Below are 19,306 nucleotides of genomic sequence, written 5' to 3' on the forward strand. Positions count from 1 at the left end.
TTTATAGGTCCGCAGCAAATCAATGGGCGTGGATGGTACTACCCACATCAGATGTAGGCCTCCCTCCCCAGACAAGCTGGAGATACCTCTCCCCACTTCGTAGGGCATGATCCAGATCCATGCAATGCCCTATCACTGCGGGGCCAATGGGTCTAGAGTCTAGTGAGCGTAGAGAAGACCTCCCCACCTACAATGTGTGGTGTCCCGCACTCAGGCAAGCCTGAGGCTTGGTAGTGTCAGCTAATGGTAAGGCACACGCCATCTCCACTACATGCTCCAAGGAGTGTGGAGGAGAGCTCCCACATAGAATGTGTGGAGTCCCGCACCCAGGCGGACCTGAGACCTGGCAGTGTCCATAACCGCTAAGCACATTCCATCTCCATTTAATGCTCCACTGTTAGTGGGTCCAGCCGAAGCCAGTGTTCGATTCACACTTTTGCGGTTTACAGTTAGCTAAGTATACGGGACGCGTGTTTAAACGTTTCACCACAGCCGCTCTGTGATAAGACTGATGCCAGTAGTACACTTTCATCAGCCGTCTCCCAGGACTTGACTCCCCCCCTCCCAGCCAAAGCCAGGGATAGGTTTGAGCCATCATTCTCTGATTGGCTTCCTGTCAAGGTCAGGATTAGTTTACAAGAGCCCCGCAGCAAATCAATGAGTCTGGTGGAACCGCCGTCACATTTTCATGCTTGACCGAAAGTCCCATATTCCAGGACCGACTGCCGCCTTCCGTTAACGTTCAACAGCCATCACCATCTGCAGGACTCTCTTTGCGTATGTTAGCGACACCTGAAAACAGGTGACATACAGGGGGGGATTGGAAGAGCCCTACTAGAGGGCTACCTCGTTATCTCCCTTACTAAGGCTAAGGATTCCTTAAGAGAGTCCTTGTTACTCCCGCCGTTTACCCGCGCTTCATTGAATTTGTTCAGAGCACTGGGCAGAAATCCCCCACCCCGGGCCTTCGTGATGCTTTGTTTTAATTAAACAGTTGGATTCCCCAGGTCCATACCAGTTCTAAGTCAGCTTCTAAGGGCCGGCTAGCACCGTAGCTGGGGAGATCCGCAAGAAGGGCCCGGGGCACGTCCAGAGTCACTGTCACCAAGCCTGACCGACTCAGCCCTTAGAGCCAATCCTTATCCCACAGTTACAGATCTGACTTGCCCACTGAGTGTACATTCTGAACCTTGTTTGAGGTCAGTAGGTCACATGACCAAGGAGCTCTTGAAATTAGAACATTTGAAAAATGTATGTAGAAACGTGTGAGATAATGGACAAACTAAAGGGTGTGCAATGTGTAGGCTCACTGAGTGTACATTCTGAACTTTGTCTGAAGTCAGTAGATCACATGACCAAGGAGCTATTGAAATTTAACATTTTGAAAAAAAATCATGTAAAATTGAGTGAGGGGAAAATGGACAAACTAAAGGGTGTGCAATATAGAAGTATAGTTAGTGGACATTCTGAAACTTGGTTGAGGTCAGTAGGTCACATGACCAAGGAGCTATTGAAATTCAAATGTAACAAAAGTTTGTACTTTGTTTACACTCCCTAACTAATTCAACTAGGAATACTTAATGCTGCTCACATTTCCAAATGTTTATTAGCTTTGGAAAGGGAATGAATGACCAAATCGTGAAAATAAGACCTGTGCAGTGTTTTGCGCAATTTTTCCAACATATTGACACTTATTTGGAGTCTGTGGCTCAAGTGGTTTGAAAGTGCGAATATCCAATTTGAAACTGTCTTTACCTCGGTTATGTTTCTGAACAACAGATCAGGCTACCTTGTTGACAACATAACTGAGGCGAGTGGTGTTCTTCTGGCTGCACTGTTTGATGTGACTGTACATTAGCCGTAGTTGGCTAGCTAGCAACCATTGGATAAGAACGTTGCCAGCCAGTATGGCAACAGAACATTTAGACTGAACGACTGGGTCCATAGATGCAGAACAAAAATACTTAACGACTGGGTCGCGTCTCTGGCAAACGAACCGTTAGAATGAACGACCAACCAGTTAGGGTAGCAACCCTAGATTTGTGTCGAGACTACATCTTGTTGAAGGAAGAATGAATTCATAAAAATAAAATATGTAATGAAAATATGTAAATCATTATTTGAATATGTTGGTAACCCGTTGTATAAAAGTGATCATGCCCTCAAAGCTGGTGTTTGGAGGATATATTGGCCAATATATCTTACAAATACTGGCTTCGAGGGCATTATCACTTAAGTAAGGTTGGCTTCTTAGTGTTCATAGCAATGGTTATCAACTGTACCGCAGAAATGGAACATAAACCACAGAAAATAGATATTGTGGTGGTAGCTGCAGAGAAGTATTTTGGTATACGAGATTTGACCTCAGAAGTTACAGGGTATGTTGAGTGGTGGTGTCCCGTCCTCCCAGGCCTTTGGCATGGTGCAGGAGTTGATAGGGTCAAAGTAGGGAATGGGGTAGTGGGTTTTTAATAAGTGTAGGGTTAGTTTGAAGGGAGGGTATCTTTATTATTATCATAATTTTTTAAACTTCTTTCTTTTCCCATTTTGTATTTCAAAGCATAATATATTTATTTTATAGTCCCGTTGGGTGCGGTAATGTAACATATTGGATGCCAACCGCCGTTAAACTCCAAAGAAAAAGGGCGCGCCTCCCTCACAGCCTTCGGCCGGTCACGTGTTGGTCCATAGCCCAGTGCACCCTGGGTCAGTTTAATAGAATCCCCTCAGTGAACGCTTAATCAGCGAGGAAGAGGCGAAGCCAGAGGGAAAAAAATCTGTCTCCAGCAGGCGATGTTTCGTTTGTTTTGCATGGAGGTCAATGAGAGAGTGGAATTTGGTCAACAAAAAAGTGTATGGCTTATTTGCTACGTAAGGTTTATTTAGATTGTTATGAGTGAACTGATATAGTGGTGCAGCTGTCTAAGGCACTGCAGTCCCTGGTTCGAATCCAGGCTGTATAAAATATGTGATTGGGAGTCCCATAGGGCGTCATTGTAAATAATAATTTGTTCTTAACTGACGTGCCTAGTTAAAGGTTCAATAAAAATAAGTAAATGGTCACGTGACATCCTGGGGGTGATAATACTTTCGGAGTTGTCTCGAGATGGCATGGTGCATTCATTAAATGAGACTACTAGCATAATCTACTAGCCTATGCCACGTTCACATGCAAGTCGGAACTAGAAAACTCAGTCATTTCCGAAATGCTAACTGGATGAACGCGGTTGTTGACTAGAATGACTTAGCAAGTCTGAACATTTTCGAGTTTCCTAGTTGCGACGAGCAGGTGAAGGCGAAAATAGCATATGCCAATTGAATACAGGCTGTTGACGTCAACAACCCTTATCGAATACTAAATCATGTATTTAAATATATGTATCCACCAATCCAAAGAAAGGAATAGGCGGGAGCTTGACACAGGTGCCGCTTTGTGGACAACTACTCCCATTGTGACAAGTATCTTGTCAGTATATGCATATACTTCGACGTTATAGACAATCCGTATGAATTTGATGAGTGTCATGTATTTCAACCAATATGATTGGTTGTTTCCTGTATCGTAAACGTGTAACATGGGGTAGAAAAACAACGCACCTGGATCCAAATATTTGTTCACAAATTCTGCAGCAGTTTATAGTTGACACATCGCCGCTTTTTTTTTTAAATATTTTTTTCTTGCATATTACGAGGATATTCAATCTTTTCAACTAAACCAAAACATTTTAACAAAAATATTTTCTGTAGATGTCAATTCTGTGATAGCTAGCTACAATAGCCATTTGACAGAAAGGACCGTCCTAAACATAGATAACTTTTTTTCCATGATATTAAAAAACAACAATTTGGTAGCTATGTGTTTTGATGCAATGGCTTTAAAATAACCACGAACATTCAGTCCTTGCTATCGGAAGTCGGTGGAAAAGCCACGATGTTGCCAGGGAAAACAAGGTCCTTTGAACAGCAATCTGAAACGTCAGAGACAAAACTACTCGCCATTAGAGCAATATCATGAAAGAACAGGCCAAAGAATTGCCATCACCGAGATGTTTATTATTGTGTCTCAGTGTGACGAGAAGAAATTGGGCGTACAATGTGGGCCAATCACTTCGCCCCTTGGAACCATGGCCACGAATAATACTACCCAATATTTAATGAACATTGTCTACTAGGATATTTCCATTGATTCTGAAAGAAGTGTCAATTCTACAGTTAAATAACCCCAGATAATTTTCTGTAGGCGTTTTCCTTCTCGCCACAGGACATGCATACATCAGCAGATAATGCGTTTGACTTGTCTTTAGACTTAACACACTTAAGATGCGTTTGGTCTTGTAGTGTATGTGGACAACTGCTCGTCGACCATCTCATTCCAAAATCATAGGCATTAATATGGAGTTGGTCCCCGTTTGTTGCTACAACAGCCTCCAGTCTTCTGGGAAGGCTTTCCACTAGATTTTGGAACTTTGCTGCTGGGACTTCCTTCCATTCAGCCACATAGCATTGGTGACATTGGTGACATTGGTTCTGTGAGCTTGTACCACTTAGAGGCTGAGCCGTTGTTGCTCCTAGACGTTTCCACTTCACATACCAGGGCAGCTCTAGCAGGGCAGAAATTTGACGAACTGACTTGTTGGAAAGGTGGAATCCTATGACAGTGCCACATTGAAAGTCACTGAGCTCTTCAGTAAGGCCATTCTACTGCCAATGTTCGTCTATGGAAATTGCATGGCTGTGTGCTCGATTTTAACACATGTGTCAGCAACGGGTGTGGCTGAACTCAAATTACATTTGTCACATGTGCCGAATACAACAGGTGTATACCTTACCGTGAAATGCTTACTTACAAGCCCTTAACCAACAATGCAGTTAAAGAAATAGAGTTAACAAAGTATTTACTAAATAAACAAAAAAAGTAACACAAGAAAATGACATAACAATAACAAGGCTATATTACAGGGGGTACCGGTACTAAGTCAATGTGCAGGGGTACAGATTAGTCGAGGTAATTTGGTAGTTTGCCGTGTGACTGCATAGATAATAAACAGCGAGTAGCAGCAGTGTAAAAACAAAGCACCCTATGCACTCTCAACATGACTGGCACACATTTGAACTTCGCACACACCGACTACAGGCATCAAGGTGTGCAGTAAACATAAAAAATGACCAACATTTTATAGAGCTCCATCTTTTGTATATTGTATGCTCTTCTCTGTCTGATGACTCCTTCCAAGTGTTTATAGTTATTTTGATGTTTCAGAGCTTGTACTGCTAATGCATGGTGGATTATCACATGCACATCTCTATTTCCTCTTGGAGGGGAATTTTGAGTTATTTTGGATTTTCTGTCCCACAGCCATGCACCTGTTTTGCTTGGTCTTTCCCCTTGAAGTCAGTCAGTGTCTTCACTGGCACGTTGTGCCACTGTCAGGTAATTGTGTCACATGTTGGATACAGGCATTTCCTCTAACGAACATCTATGCTGTGACAAGGTATCCCAGATGTTTTGTTTAGGCACATCACTCTTGTGAGGTAATGGCCTAATGTTTTTCCAATGACTTCAGGATCTCTCAGGCCCTGGTGACCACAGCCAACCAATGGACACTCCCTGGCCTGGCAACCAGCTGTCTGTCAAGAAAAGGTAATGAGTGTTGAGTTGACTGGCAACTTTCTCTAGTTTTTTTGTATGTGAGCATTTTAAAATGCTAACATGTACAAACCTTTTGCAGGGCACGTGACACCACTGGAAGTCTCCAGCCAATGGAATCGTACAGATTTTGCACAAAGCCAAAAAGGTGTGACAAGCACTAATGCGTTTGGTGTTCAGAAAACCCCATTACCTTTTTGACTTTATTAAAAACTTGTAATGCTGTACAATAGTATCTCAGGAGCTGTCCAATAGGCGCAGATGGAATAATTATGGACTGACTGTTGTCTGACAGATGTTTTTGAGATTATTTCTTTCTGAAAATGTTGACTGGATAAATAAATATCTGGAAACCTGATAACATTAATCTGACTGTCTTTGCATGATTCAAGCACACATTTTTAAAGTAAATAAAATGATCATAACATTGACATGGTGGCAGTGAGGCAGGCTATGTCCTTATGTTATAGGTATTATTCCAGGGTCATAGAGGAGCATTACATTGTATGGTATGTAAATATAGGCAGTTGCATAGTGCTTATTGTAAAAGACTATAGTTGTACAACTGAATGCATTCATGCATATTTACTACCTCGGTAGAGGGTAATTACATAGTAATGGCAGTATATGACAACTAGAGGAACGAAGAAAAAAAAAAGTGGGCTTTATTAACAGTATAGCATTACACTGGTACTCTGACAGATCGAATAGATCATAAATAATGGTCAAATGCAGTTTAACAAATGCATTTAGGGAACAGAAATTCTTGTCATTTCTCGTAGTGTAAACCTATACTTAAATAGTGGATGACATTTAATGGTAAACAAGCTACAAATTTTTTAAAAAACAGAACAAGCGCAACAAACATCGTAGCAGGTTCTTTTTCCAGGAGAAACCTCACACTCAATGCTCATTTCACCAAGCACTAATTAAATGACTGCACTCCCAGTGTCTGCAGGGAGGATCTCAGAGCCACCACTAGTTAACTTTATGAAAATGATCACAATGATAAGGGGCCTGGTGACATAGAAACCTGTTCATGTCTTGTACGCACTGTCACCTATAGTATCCTTCACCTAGACACTTTTTTTGAATGATGTTTCATTTTCACAGCTTATCAACAAGTCTTTCAAATATGGAAAGCAGTCTTTCTCTCTTCTCTATAGTAGAGGAGTCCAGTTCTACATCAGCAGAGCCGTTGTTCCTGGAAATCTTGCTTTTCATTAGGGCTTCCTTTTCTTTCTGCAGCTCTGTCCTCTCTCTCTCGATTGACGCCCTATCCCTGTCCAGTATGGCTCGCTCTCGTTCCATCGCCGCTCGCTCCCTATCCATCGCCGCTCTGTCCTTGTCCAGTGATGCTCTGCCTCGCTCAACAGCCACCCTCTCTCTGTTCACCACATCCCTCTCTCTGTCCAATATCAACCTCTCCCTGTCAAAATCAGCCTGCTCCCTCTCTAACACTTCCCTCTCCTTCTCCAAATCTGCTATCTGTCTCTCTAGTTCAGCAGTCTCCCTCTCAATGTTCCTGCCAGGATTTCTCACCAACATGGCTCTTCCGTCTTCAGCTATGGTCTCTACATCCTCAGCCATGGTCCTCCCGTATCCACCCACTGGCATCTTGTCAGGCGCGGCCCTCTCGTTCTGACCCCCACCCCTGCCCTCCTCTCGCAGGGCCCTCTCACACTCCACCGCAGCCCTACGGATCTCCTCTGTAGCTGCGTCTGTGTACGCCACTTGTCCATCTGCTACCGTGCTCGCAGCCCCAACACTCTCCCCCAACTGTGCTTTGGCCCAGAACTCAAAAATGTTTGTCCCCTCACCCCCCTCCGGCCTCATACAAAGTCTCTTGTTTGCTATGGGAGATGTAGTGGGAGAAGACGCAAATGAAACGTCCCCAACTTCCCCAAAATCAAACAGTGAAGGGTTTAGGATACGGGCAGACCCAGATAGGCGACCCTCGATGGCATCGTCCATGAGGTGGAACCAACGCCAGGACATTGGATTGACTTTCTCCATGCCAAGAGGAGGGTACTTAAAATCCTACAAAGAAAGATGACAGAGGGTACAATCAGGTTAATGTTCTATTACTTGTCTTTGCAGGATTTATGGTTATGACACACACTTGATTAAATGCATCATTGAGCCCTTGATTAGTTACATCGGGTTAGTACTGGGCCGGAACCAAAGCCTAGAATCTGTGTTCAAGCGTGATTCAAATAGAAGATAATACATCTTGAGTTAAGGCCAAGGGTGTTTGTTTCCTGTACTCAATTGCATTCATAATCATTACCTTATATTTCTTTTTAAGGTTTTCCCACTTCTTTTTCAATTGCCCAGTTGTCAGCTTTCCTTCGAGACCCAACTCCACTAACATTGCTCTACAGAATCAAAGTGAGTTAAGTCAGATAGATAGGGTTTCATCTTCATAACTAGCTCTTAAAACACTGACTTTCCTATAATAGGCCTACATGTTTTTCAAATTATATTTTTGTTAGGAAATGCACATCAGTGATTCAACATTGATTTATCAACAAAATTGATCAAATATAACATTCTCATATCAAATAAAGTGGAATAAGATAGTTTATTTTGAGGGAAGCATATAGATGAAAGCCACAACTAATTGCCATTATCAAAGCCATCAAACATCCACTTTTGTTTTGAGTATCAGACATTGTATCACTCACTCACCTCCAGGCAGGCATGGCAGAGTTTCTCTTCCCAGTGAAGATGGCGTCATTCGTTGCACGCAATTTTATCAATCTGGATATGTCATTTTCCGACACTTATTGGGTAAAAAATACAACAATGTTAGTATATCCATCATCAGCAGTAAACAAATAACTTTGATAACTTTAACAGACTCCCAAGTCGGCGTCGCAAAATAATACCCTATGCTTAACATAAACAATTAGGTTAACACAAATTTTTAGAAAACGACATTCGTGGTTGGCATAAAACTTACTTTTATAGTTATATTCTGAACCAAAAGGCCTTTTATCCATCGCTTCCATCATGAACAAATACAAGGGTACTAAAATGAAGGGTACACGAAACAAAGCACGTATCTCGTAGTGCACTAGCTAGCAAGAGCAAATATGGCGGCGTCCCTCGATCCCTCGTCGCACCCGCCTAGTCCTCCTTCGTGAAGTGCCCTATTTATATAATCCACAATAAAGTCCAATAATATACGGGTTTTCTTACTATTAATGATTTATATATATCTGATTACAGTCCGATGTTTAGGACTGATCAAATAAAAAGGAAGGATATATTCATTCCACTCACCCTGGAGGAGGGTTTTTCACAAGGGCAGTAGGGAAGAAGGCTCCGTCGAGAAATAGACGAATTCGATTGGTTAGGTTGTGCGCGATGCTTTCTTTTAGTATGCTCAGTAAGGGAGGTCCCAAAGGGTAGGCTACTAAAAGCATCTAGGCCACAAAATACTACTAGGCCTACCATCTTTGGTAAACATATTCTATTTCAAACTAGCCCGAACTGCTTCATTTTGCAATTAAAGTGTGAAACCACACAGAACACAGCAACCCCCCAATTTTGGCCTATGAACTACCCCTAATCATATGTCTGTGCCAACGTTAGATAATGCATAACCTATTATAAAGTAAGCCTAAGCAAATATAAAACAGCGTTCCAGGGTCTGATTTAAAACACTGAAAGCTTTGGAGACATGTACATTTATCACTGCATAGATTACAAGTGTTTACATCTCATTCTCACTTACAGAAGTTGAGGAAGTAAAACCTCATTAAAAATATTCATACATAATCAAATCTAATTGTATGTCACATTCGCCAAATACCTTACAGAGAAATGCTTACTTACAAGCCCTTAACCAACAATACTGTTTTAAGAAAAAAAAAGAAAAAAAAGAAAAAAAAGGTAACAAATAATTAAAGAGCAGCAGTAAAATAACAATAGTGAGGCTATATACAGGAGGTAACGGAACAGAGTCTATGTGCGGGGCACTGGTTAGTCGAGCTAATTGAAGTAATATATACATATGGGTAGAGTTACTAAAGTGACTTAGGCATAGATAATAACAGAGAGTAGCAGAAGCGTAAAAGAGGGGGGCATTGCAAATAGTCTGGGTAGCCATTTGATTAAATGTTCAGTAGTCTTATGGCTTGGGGGTAGAAGCTGTTTTAGAAGCCTCTTGGACCTAGACTTAGCAGAGAGAACATTCTATGACTAGGGTGGCTGGAGTCTTTGACAATTTTTAGGGCCTTCCTCTGACACCGCCTGGTATAGAGGTCCTGGATGGCAGGAAGCTTGGCCCCAGTGATGTACTGGGCCGTACGCACTACCCTCTGTAGGGCCTTAGGGTTGGAGGCAGAGCAGTTGCCATACCAGGCAGTGATGCAACCAGTCAGGATGCTCTCGATGGTGCAGCTGTAGAACCTTTTGAGGATCTGAGGACCCATGGCGATTATTTTCAGTGTCCTGAGGGGGAATAGGTTTTGTCGTGCTCTCTTCACGACTGTCTTGGTGTGCTTGGACCATATTCGTTTGTTGGTGATATGGACACCAAGGAACATCAAGCTCTCAACCTGCTCCACTACAGCCCCGTCGATGAGAATGGGGGCATGCTCGGTCCTTCTTTTCCTGTAGTCCACAATCATCTCCTTTGTCTTGATCACATTGAGGGAGAGGTTGTTGGCTTGGCACCACACGGCCAGGTCTCTGACCTCCTCCCTATATGCTGTCTCGTCGTTGTTGTGTCATCTGCAAAATGAATGATGGTGTTGGAGTCATGCCTGGCCATGCAGGCAGTCATGAGTGAACAGGGAGTACAGGAAAGGACTGAGCAATACCTTTACCACCTGGGGGTGGCCCATCAGAAAGTACAAGATCCAGTTGTAGAGGGAGGTGTTTAGTCCCAGGGTCCTTAGCTTAGTGATGAGCTTTGAGGGCAATATGGTGCTGAACTCTAAGCTCTAGTCAATGAATAGCATTCTCACATAAGTGTTCCTTTGTCCAAGTGGGAAAGGGCAGTGTGTAGGGCAATAGAGATTGCATCATCTGTGGATCTGTTGGGGCAGTATGCAAATTGGAGTGGGTCTAGGGTTTCTGGGATAATGGTGTTGATGTGAGCCATGACCATCCTTTCAAAGCACTTCATGTCTATAGATGTGAGTGCTACGGGTCGGTGTCATTTAGGCAGGTTACCTTAGTGTTCTTGGGCACAGGGACTATGGTGGTCTGCTTGAAACATGTTGGTATTACAGACTTAGACAGGGAGAGGTTGAAAATGTCAGTGAAGACACTTGCCAGTTGGTCAGCACATGCTCGGAGTACACTTCCTGGTAATCCATCTGGCCCTGAGGCCTTGTGAATGCTGACCTGTTTAAAGGTCTTACTCACATCGGCTGCGGAGAGCGTGATCACACATTCATCCAGAACAGCTGATGCTCTCATGCATGTTTCAGTGTTAATTGCCTCGAAGCGAGCATAGAAGTAAGTTAGCTCATCTGGTAGGCTCGTGTAACTGGGCAGCTCCCGGTTGGGCTTCCTTTTGTAGTCTGTAATAGTTTGCAAGCCCTGCCACATCCGACAAGCGTTGGAGCCGGTGTAGTATGATTCAATTGTAGTCCTGTATTGATGCTTTGCCTGTTTGATGGTTCGTCGGAGGGCATAGCAGGATTTCTTATAAGCTTCCGGGTTAGAGCCCCGCTCCTTGAAAGCAGCAGCTCTACCCTTTAGCTCAGTGCAGATGTTGCCTGTAATCCATGGCTTCTGGTTGAGGTATGTACGTACAGTCACTGTGGGGACGACGTCATCAATGCATTTATTGATGAAGCCAGTGACTGATGTGGTGTACCCCTCAGTGCCATCGGAAGAATCCCGGAACATATTCCAGTCTGTGCTAGCAAAACAGTCCTTTAGCTTAGCATCTGCTTCATCTGACCACTTTTTTATTGACTGAGTCACTGGTGCTTCCTGCTTTAATTTTTGCTTGTAAGTAAGAATCAGGAGGATAGAATTATGGTCAGATTTGCCAAATGGAGGGCGAGGGAGAGCTTTGTACGAGTCTCTGTGTGTGGAGTAAAGGTGGTCTAGAGTTTTCCCCCCTCTGGTTGCACGTTTAACATGCTGGTAGAAATGAGGTCAAACGGATGTAAGTTTCCCTGCATTAAAGTCCCCGGCCTCTAGGAGCACCACCTTTGGATGAGCATTTTCCTGTTTGCTTATGGCGGTATACAGAGAACAAGAGAAAGGTAGTGAAAATAGGTATTTAATCAACATTTATATTCATGAAGGCCCCATCCCATATGTGCTCTGCCCATGTCACATGGGCAGGGGCGGACTTGGTGATTTGGAGGCCCCAGGTAGAGACCCCCCCCAATGTCAAAATGTATGACCTTTTAATGTCAGTCTGATCCCCCCCTCCCCCAGAGCTGTTCGGAACCGCCTCGGAGGATATTGAAAACGCAGACTGAAAAGACTTGAAATACCCTTCACTAGTAAAATTCTTTGCATCACCACATAGAAGATGAGGCAGTACAATAGACAAGAGGAGACAGACTATTATTCTTTTGAATTAATTTGATTTGTTTCATACTATTAATACTATTAATACATATGATATTTATTGGCTGGTCCTCTCTTAGGATCCTCTTAAGTGCTGCTTGGTGTGTGTGCTTTGCTGCCTGAGTGGTGATCTTCATCAGGTCTGTGTCCTGCAACCAATCAACATAGAGAGGGAGAGGGCAGAAGGTACTTGACAAGTAAGAAACAGAGATTATTCCCTCCACTTCTGATATTTACCCCTTATACGTATCTTCCCTCATATTTTTTTTATTGAAGTTACTTTACTCTAAAGTTGAGAGATACAGACAGAGATATACAGAGAGTGCGATACAGGTGGCAGGTAACCTAGCGGTTAAATGCGTTAGCCCAGTAGGCAAAAGGCTCCTGGTTTGAATCCCTGAACTTACTAGGCAAAAACAAATCTGACGTTGTGCCCTTGAGCAAGGCACTTAACCCTAATTGTGCCTGTAAGTCACTCTGGATAAGAGCATATGTAAATTACAGAGAGAGAGATAAATGCACTCCTGCAATCAAATACTGTAGAAAATGGACTAGATTGTCCACAAGAACACAAGAATCCTTACACATTTTTTTACAAGTTATTTTCCTTTACTCCTAAAGTTTTGAGTTTTATGGGTCCTAAGGGTTGAGAAGAGGGCAGAGGAGGAGGAGGGAGACAACAATTCAAAGACAGGATGAGGTGGGATGAATGAGTACTCACCCTGGTCAGTGAGCAGATGCAGCAAGTCAGTGGAGTAGCTGAACTCTAGGAAAGCAGTGTGAGGGTCACCTTCACAGGCTGAAAAGCCATCAGGCTCTCCTCCACCAGGGTCATGTTGGCAGTGACCTCGTTAGGGAGGAACACAACCATACTGACATCCTCCTGCATCTGAAAAATCTGCAGAGAGAAGGAGGGAAGGAAAAAGAGGCAGGGAGAAAATGGAGAAGGGGAGAGATCAATTGCAAAGTCTTTTAAACTTTTTATACCAGACTGAAAACAAATTTAATGTGTACTTACTATGGAACCCTGGTCTGAGTTGATGCCCAATTTCACTGGGTCCTGGGTCATAATGGCAATGCTGGTGAGCTCCTACCCATCTAGCTGGATGTCCTCCATCCCTCTACTTTGACTGAACCAAGTTATCTATATATAAAAATATATATATGCATCATCACTCACGTTCTGTAGTAGGTCTACGTGCCGATCTCTTTGTGACTCAAGCAGAGAATGGGTGGGCCTGAAGCGGAGATATTTTATTTGACATTTTTATGCCCATCTTATGAGACCCATTGATGATGTGAGGCCTGAGGAAGTTGCCTCTTCTGCCTAATGGTGAGTCCACCACTGCACTTGTGTTGTTTGAATTTGCATCTATGTTTGGTACCTATCCAAACCTTGTGCTGTGAAGAGAACTTTGATGTAATTTATTTGGATGTATGATATTTCATATATCTGTGGTAATTTGTGTTTTTCTACAATGAACCTCTATTGTACTCAGGCTACCCCCGCAGGTTATTACACTAGGTCTTTGAGGAAGTTGGTTGGTTTGACATGATTGGATATATTGGTTGGTTTCGGTCTCTGTGGTTGGTCAGCTCTGGTTTCAAGAAGTCACACCTCCGGATGGTTATAATAAAGATGAATTTATACTGCAGAGGCGCAGGGATGATTGTCCCAGCTGACACCTCTAAAAATGTTCCCCACATGGCCGACATGCATTTTATACCAGTGCAATGGTCACTGACTTGAATTCTAAAGAATTTAGAATTTAAATACTTGTTTCCCAGGTAGCCTAACAAGTAAAGCATCACAAAAGGGATGAATTTCAATCAAATTAAATTCAAGTTCAATTGAATTAAAATCACTTTTATTTGCTGAGGGAACTTCATTTATGGAATTACATTGAATTGGAATTCAATGTTTTTACATTTCCCAGTTAACGGAATGAATGCACTTAGTATCAACATGGACTACAGGATTTGTTTTTAATAATTTCAACTTGTATTTCCAGTATAGCTAGGCTGTCTGAACAGTGACATGATCAGACTGAAAGCCTGAGAGAATTTAATTCAAATTGGAATTTGTGGAATTGTTTGGTATAATATTGAATTCGGAATTTAATTATTGGAATTTACTTAACGTTGCAATTTAAAGGAATTTAATTATCTCTGAATTCAAAGACTGACCTGGAACTCACTCTCTCAAACATGTGATCTGTGTCATTGCACACAGGAAGTTGATAGGAGGCTATAAAATAGACCCACATTAATTTTAGAGACAGTCAACTACAGACCCAGCAAAATGGAGTGCACTTCATATGGTGCTCTACTCTGAGTACCATATGGTTTAATATTTCTGGTATATCCTTTGCATATGTACACTATTTTGTGTTGAGTATCCTGGTACACTCTAGACTCGCTAAATGTGATGGTTAGTATATTTCTATACAATAATTTGAGTTTACAGTATATCCATTCTCTTTACAGTAAGGATACATTAATCAACATGTGTTCATGAAGTAGTTAACATGAATACATCAATTTACAAAGCATTAATCAATGTTTACTGCACTATTAACAAAGACACTCACAAATTACCAGTGTTAATTTAAAGTGAAGTGTCACCTTTTCTTCTCACTTTACTAATGGCTTATTGATATATGCATTCATTAATGGTATTTCAGAATTAAATCATTAACTTTTTGGACCCTATAGTAAAGTTGGACACATTCATGCTATATAAAGCTATCTAAAAAAAAAAAGGGGCAGTGCAGTCAAATCTGGTTTCCTTTTGTTTTATTTTCTAAACAATAGAATGACATGTTTGGAGATTAACTATGTTACCTCCAAATAAATGAAATCAATAGTTCATTATTTGTTCATTAAACAGAAAATACATACCAACCCCAATCACAGTAAACACACATTTTGTAGTAAGAATATAGGCCTAATGGAATATAACAAAATACAAATAATATTTTCCCCACACAACTTGTGTCACGGGAACGTGTGGAAACGCTGTCATGTAAAAAAAGTTATATTTTGAAATAGGGTCAGTTAGGGTCAGTTTGTTATATCTGGAGTACTTCTCCTGTCCTATTCGGTGTCCTGTGTGAATCTAAGTGTGCGTTCTCTAATTCTCTCCTCTCTTTCTTTCTCTCTCTCAGAGGACCTGAGCCCTAGGACCATGCCCCAGGACTACCTGACATGATGACTCCTTGCTGTCCCCAGTCCACCTGGCCGTGCTGCTGCTCCAGTTTCAACTGTTCTGCCTTAATAATAAATAATATTCGACCATGCTGGTCATTTATGAACGTTTGAACATCTTGGCCATGTTCTGTTATAATCTCCACCCGGCACAGCCAGAAGAGGACTGGCCACCCCACATAGCCTGGTTCCTCTCTAGGTTTCTTCCTAGGTTTTGGCCTTTCCAGGGAGTTTTTCCTAGCCACCGTGCTTCTACACCTGCATTGCTTGCTGTTTGGGGTTTTAGGCTGGGTTTCTGTACAGCACTTTGAGATATCAGCTGATGTACGAAGGGCTATATAAATAAATTTGATATGATGCTTTGTAGGTTAGCAGTAAATCCTTGAAATCAGCCCTTGCCTTGACAAGAAGCCAGTGTAGGGAGGCTAGCACTGGAGTAATATGATCAAATGTTTTTGTTCTAGTCAGGATTCTAGCAGCCATATTTAGCACTAACTGAAGTTTATTTAGTGCTTTATCCGGGTAGCCGGAAGTAGAGCATTGCAGTAGTCTAACCTAGAAGTAACAAAAGCATGGATTAATTTTTCTGCATCATTTTTGGACAGAAAGTTTCTGATTTCTGCAATGTTACGTAGATGGAAAAAAAGCTGTCCTTGAAAGAGTCTTGATATGTTCGTCAAAAGAGAGATTAGGGTCCAGAGTAACACAGAGGTCCTTCACAGTTTTATTTGAGATGACTGTACAACCAAGATTAATTGTCAGATTCAACAGAAGATCTTTGTTTCTTGGGACCTAGAACTAGCATCTCTGTTTTGTCCGAGTTTAAAAGTAGAACATTTGCCGCCATCCACTTCCTTATGTCTGAAACACAGGCTTCTAGGGAGGGCAATGTTGGGGCTTCACAATGTTTAATTGAAATGTACAGCTGTGTGTTGTCCGCACAGCAGTGACTGTTGACACTATGTTTACGAATGACATCACCAAGAGGTAAAATATATAGTGAAAACAATAGTGGTCCTAAAACAGAGCCTTGAGGAACATCGAAATTTACAGTTGATTTGTCAGAGGACAAACCATCCAGAGACAAACTGATATCTTTCCGACAGATAAGATCTAAAACAAGCCAGCACTTGTCTGTGTAGACCAATTTGGGTTTCCAATCTCTCCAAAAGTATGTGGTGATCAAATGGTATAAAAAGCAGCACTAAGATCTAGGAGCACGAGGACAGATGCAGAGCCTCGGTCTGACGCCATTAAAAGGTCAATTTGCCACCTTCACAAGTGCAGTCTCAGTGCTATGAAGGGGTCTAAAACCAGACTGAAGTGTTTCGTATACATTGTTTGTCTTAAGGAAGGCAGTGAGCTGCTGCGCAACAGCGTTTCAAACATTTGAGAGAGGAATGGGAGAGTTGATATAGACCGATAGATTTTAAAAATATTTCCTTCGTCACAGTTTGGCTTTTTCAAGAGAGGCTTAATCACTGCCACTTTTAGTGAGTTTGGTACACTTCCGGTGGATAGAGAGCCGTTTATTATGTTCAACATAGGAGGGCCAGGCACAGGAAGCAGCTCTTTCAGTAGTTTAGTTGGAATAGGGTCCAGTATGCAGCTTGAAGGTTTAGAGGCATGGTTATTTCCCTCATTGTGTCAAGAGATATAGTACTAAAACACTTGAGTGTCTCCCTTGATCCTAGGTCCTGGCAGAGTTGTGCAGACTCAGGACAACTGAGCTTTGGAGGAAAATGCAGATTTAAAGAGGAGTTCGAAATTTGCTTTCTAATGATCATGATATTTTCCTCAAAGAAGTTCGTGAATTTATCACTGCTGAAGTGAATGCCATCCTCTCTTGGGTAATGCTGCTTTTTAGTTAGCTTTGCGACAGTATCAAAAATACATTTTGGATTGTTCTTATTTTCCTCAATTAAGTTGGAAAAATAGGATGATCGAGCAGCAGTAAGGGCTCTTCGATACTGCACGGTACTGTCTTTCCAAGCTAGTCGGAAATCATCCAGTTTGGTGCAACGCTATTTCCGTTCCAATTTTCTGGAAGCTTGCTTCAGGGCTCGGGTATTTTCTGTATACCAGGGAGCTAGTTTCTTATGACAAATGTTTTTTGTTTTTAAGGGTGCAACTGCATCTAGGGTATTACGCAAGGTTAAATTGAGTTCCTCAGTTAGGTGGTTAATTGATTTTTGTACTTCGATGTCCTTGGGTAGGTGGAGGGAGTCTAGAAGGGCATCTAGGAATCTTTGGGTTGTCGAGAATTTATAGCACGGCTTTTGATGAGTCTTGGTTGGGATCTGAGCAGATTATTTGTTGTGATTGCAAACGTAATAAAATGGTGGTCCGATAGTCCAGGATTATGAGGAAAAACATGAAGATCCACAACATTTATTCCACGGGACAAAACTAGGTCCAGAGTATGACTGTGGCAGTGAGTAGGTCCGGAGACATGGACAAAACCCACTCAGTCGATGATGGCTCCGAAAGCCTTTGAGTGTGTCTGTGGACTTTTCCATGGGAATATTAAAGTTACCAAAATTTGAACAGTATCTGCCATGACTACAAGGTCTGATTGGAACTCAGTGAGGAACGCTGTATATGGCCCAGGAGGCCTGTAAACAGTAGCTATAAAAAGTGATTGAGTAGGCTGCATAGATTTCATGACTAGAAGGTCAAAAGACGAAAACTTCAGGGGTTTTTTGTAAATTGAAATTTGCTGTCATAAATGTTAGCATCACCTCCGCCTTTGCGGTATGGTCACTATTGTAACCAGGAGGTGAGGCCTCATTTAACACAGTAAATTCATCAGGATTAAGCCATGTTTCAGTCAGGCCAATCACATCAAGATTATGATCAGTTCATTGACTATCATTGTCTTGGAAGTGAGGGATCTAACAATAAGTAGCCCTATTTTGAGATGTGAGATATCACAATCTCTTTCAATAATGACAGGAATGGAGGTCTTTTTATTTATTTTACCTTTATTCAACCAGGTAGGCAAGTTGAGAACAAGTTCTCATTTACAATTGCGACCTGGCCAAGATAAAGCAAAGCAGTTTGACAGATACAACGACACAGAGTTACACATGGAGTAAAACAAACATACAGTCAATAACACAGTATTAACAAGTCTATATACAATGTGAGCAAATGAGGTGAGAAGGGAGGTAAAGGCAAAAAAGGCCATGGTGGCAAAGTAAATACATTTTATTTTTTACATTTATTCCAGTGAGATTGCTAAAGCGAACACCGCCATGTTTAGTTTTACCCAACCTAGATTGAGGCACAGACACAATGGGAATAGCTGAGCTGACTACACTGACTGTGCTAGTGGCAGACTCCCCTAAGCTGGCAGGCTGGCTAACAGCCTGCTGCCTGGCCTGCACCCTCTCTCATTGTGGAGCTTGGGGATGTAGAGCCCTGTCTATGTTCGTAGATAAGATGAGAGCACCCCTCCAGGTACTCATCAGCAGGCCAGGCTTGTTCCGGTTTGTGGGCGAGTCCCAAAAGAGGGCCAATTATCTACAAATTCTATCTTTTGGGAGGGGCAGAAAACAGTTTTCAACCAGCGATTGACTTGTGAGACTGCTGTAGAATTCATCACTCCCCCTAACTGGGAGGGGGCCAGAGACAATTACTTGATGGCTACACATCTGTCTAGATGATTTACACGCTGAAGCTATGTTGCGCTTGGTGACCACTGACTGTTTCATCCTACGGAACCCAAGCGCTATCGTGACCCTAGCCCCCCGACACATAAACTACTGCAGCATAAATACTGGAGGGTGAGACAGGAGGGGTCAGGAGACACATGGGCTTGCTCCTACCCATCTCTCTGATTTGGTCCTGCCGTACATACCTACACGTACACTACGGTCACAAGACCCAGGCCTCCTAATT

The 19,306-nt window shown here is 42.3% G+C and overlaps 1 protein-coding gene and 1 long non-coding RNA gene across 3 annotated transcripts; one reads left to right on the forward strand and one right to left on the reverse strand.

Annotated features, from left to right (window-relative positions):
• The first annotated feature begins 2,750 nt into the window (after nucleotides 1–2,750).
• Nucleotides 2,751–6,005, forward strand: LOC112218705. The gene is made up of 4 exons (XR_002948653.1): nucleotides 2,751–2,853; nucleotides 5,357–5,431; nucleotides 5,565–5,641; nucleotides 5,730–6,005. It is a non-coding gene; the product is annotated as an uncharacterized LOC112218705 (long non-coding RNA).
• A 283-nt stretch (nucleotides 6,006–6,288) lies between these two features.
• LOC112218704 lies at nucleotides 6,289–9,003 on the reverse strand. 2 transcript variants are annotated; one of them, XM_024379750.2, is made up of 4 exons: nucleotides 8,936–9,003; nucleotides 8,339–8,432; nucleotides 7,938–8,025; nucleotides 6,289–7,687 (listed from the first exon to the last, which is right to left on the reverse strand). In XM_024379750.2, exons 2-4 carry the CDS (start codon nucleotides 8,350–8,352, stop codon nucleotides 6,755–6,757), a joined length of 1,035 nt encoding a protein of 344 aa, XP_024235518.1. In that variant the 5' UTR covers nucleotides 8,353–8,432; nucleotides 8,936–9,003; the 3' UTR covers nucleotides 6,289–6,754. The 2 variants fall into 2 exon arrangements, with proteins under 2 accessions (XP_024235518.1, XP_024235517.1); XM_024379749.2 differs by having other exon boundaries at nucleotides 8,613–8,988.
• Between the last annotated feature and the right edge of the window lie 10,303 nt (nucleotides 9,004–19,306).

Source organism: Oncorhynchus tshawytscha, linkage group LG19, assembly GCF_018296145.1.
Source record: "Oncorhynchus tshawytscha isolate Ot180627B linkage group LG19, Otsh_v2.0, whole genome shotgun sequence".
NCBI classification, from domain to species: domain Eukaryota; kingdom Metazoa; phylum Chordata; class Actinopteri; order Salmoniformes; family Salmonidae; genus Oncorhynchus; species Oncorhynchus tshawytscha.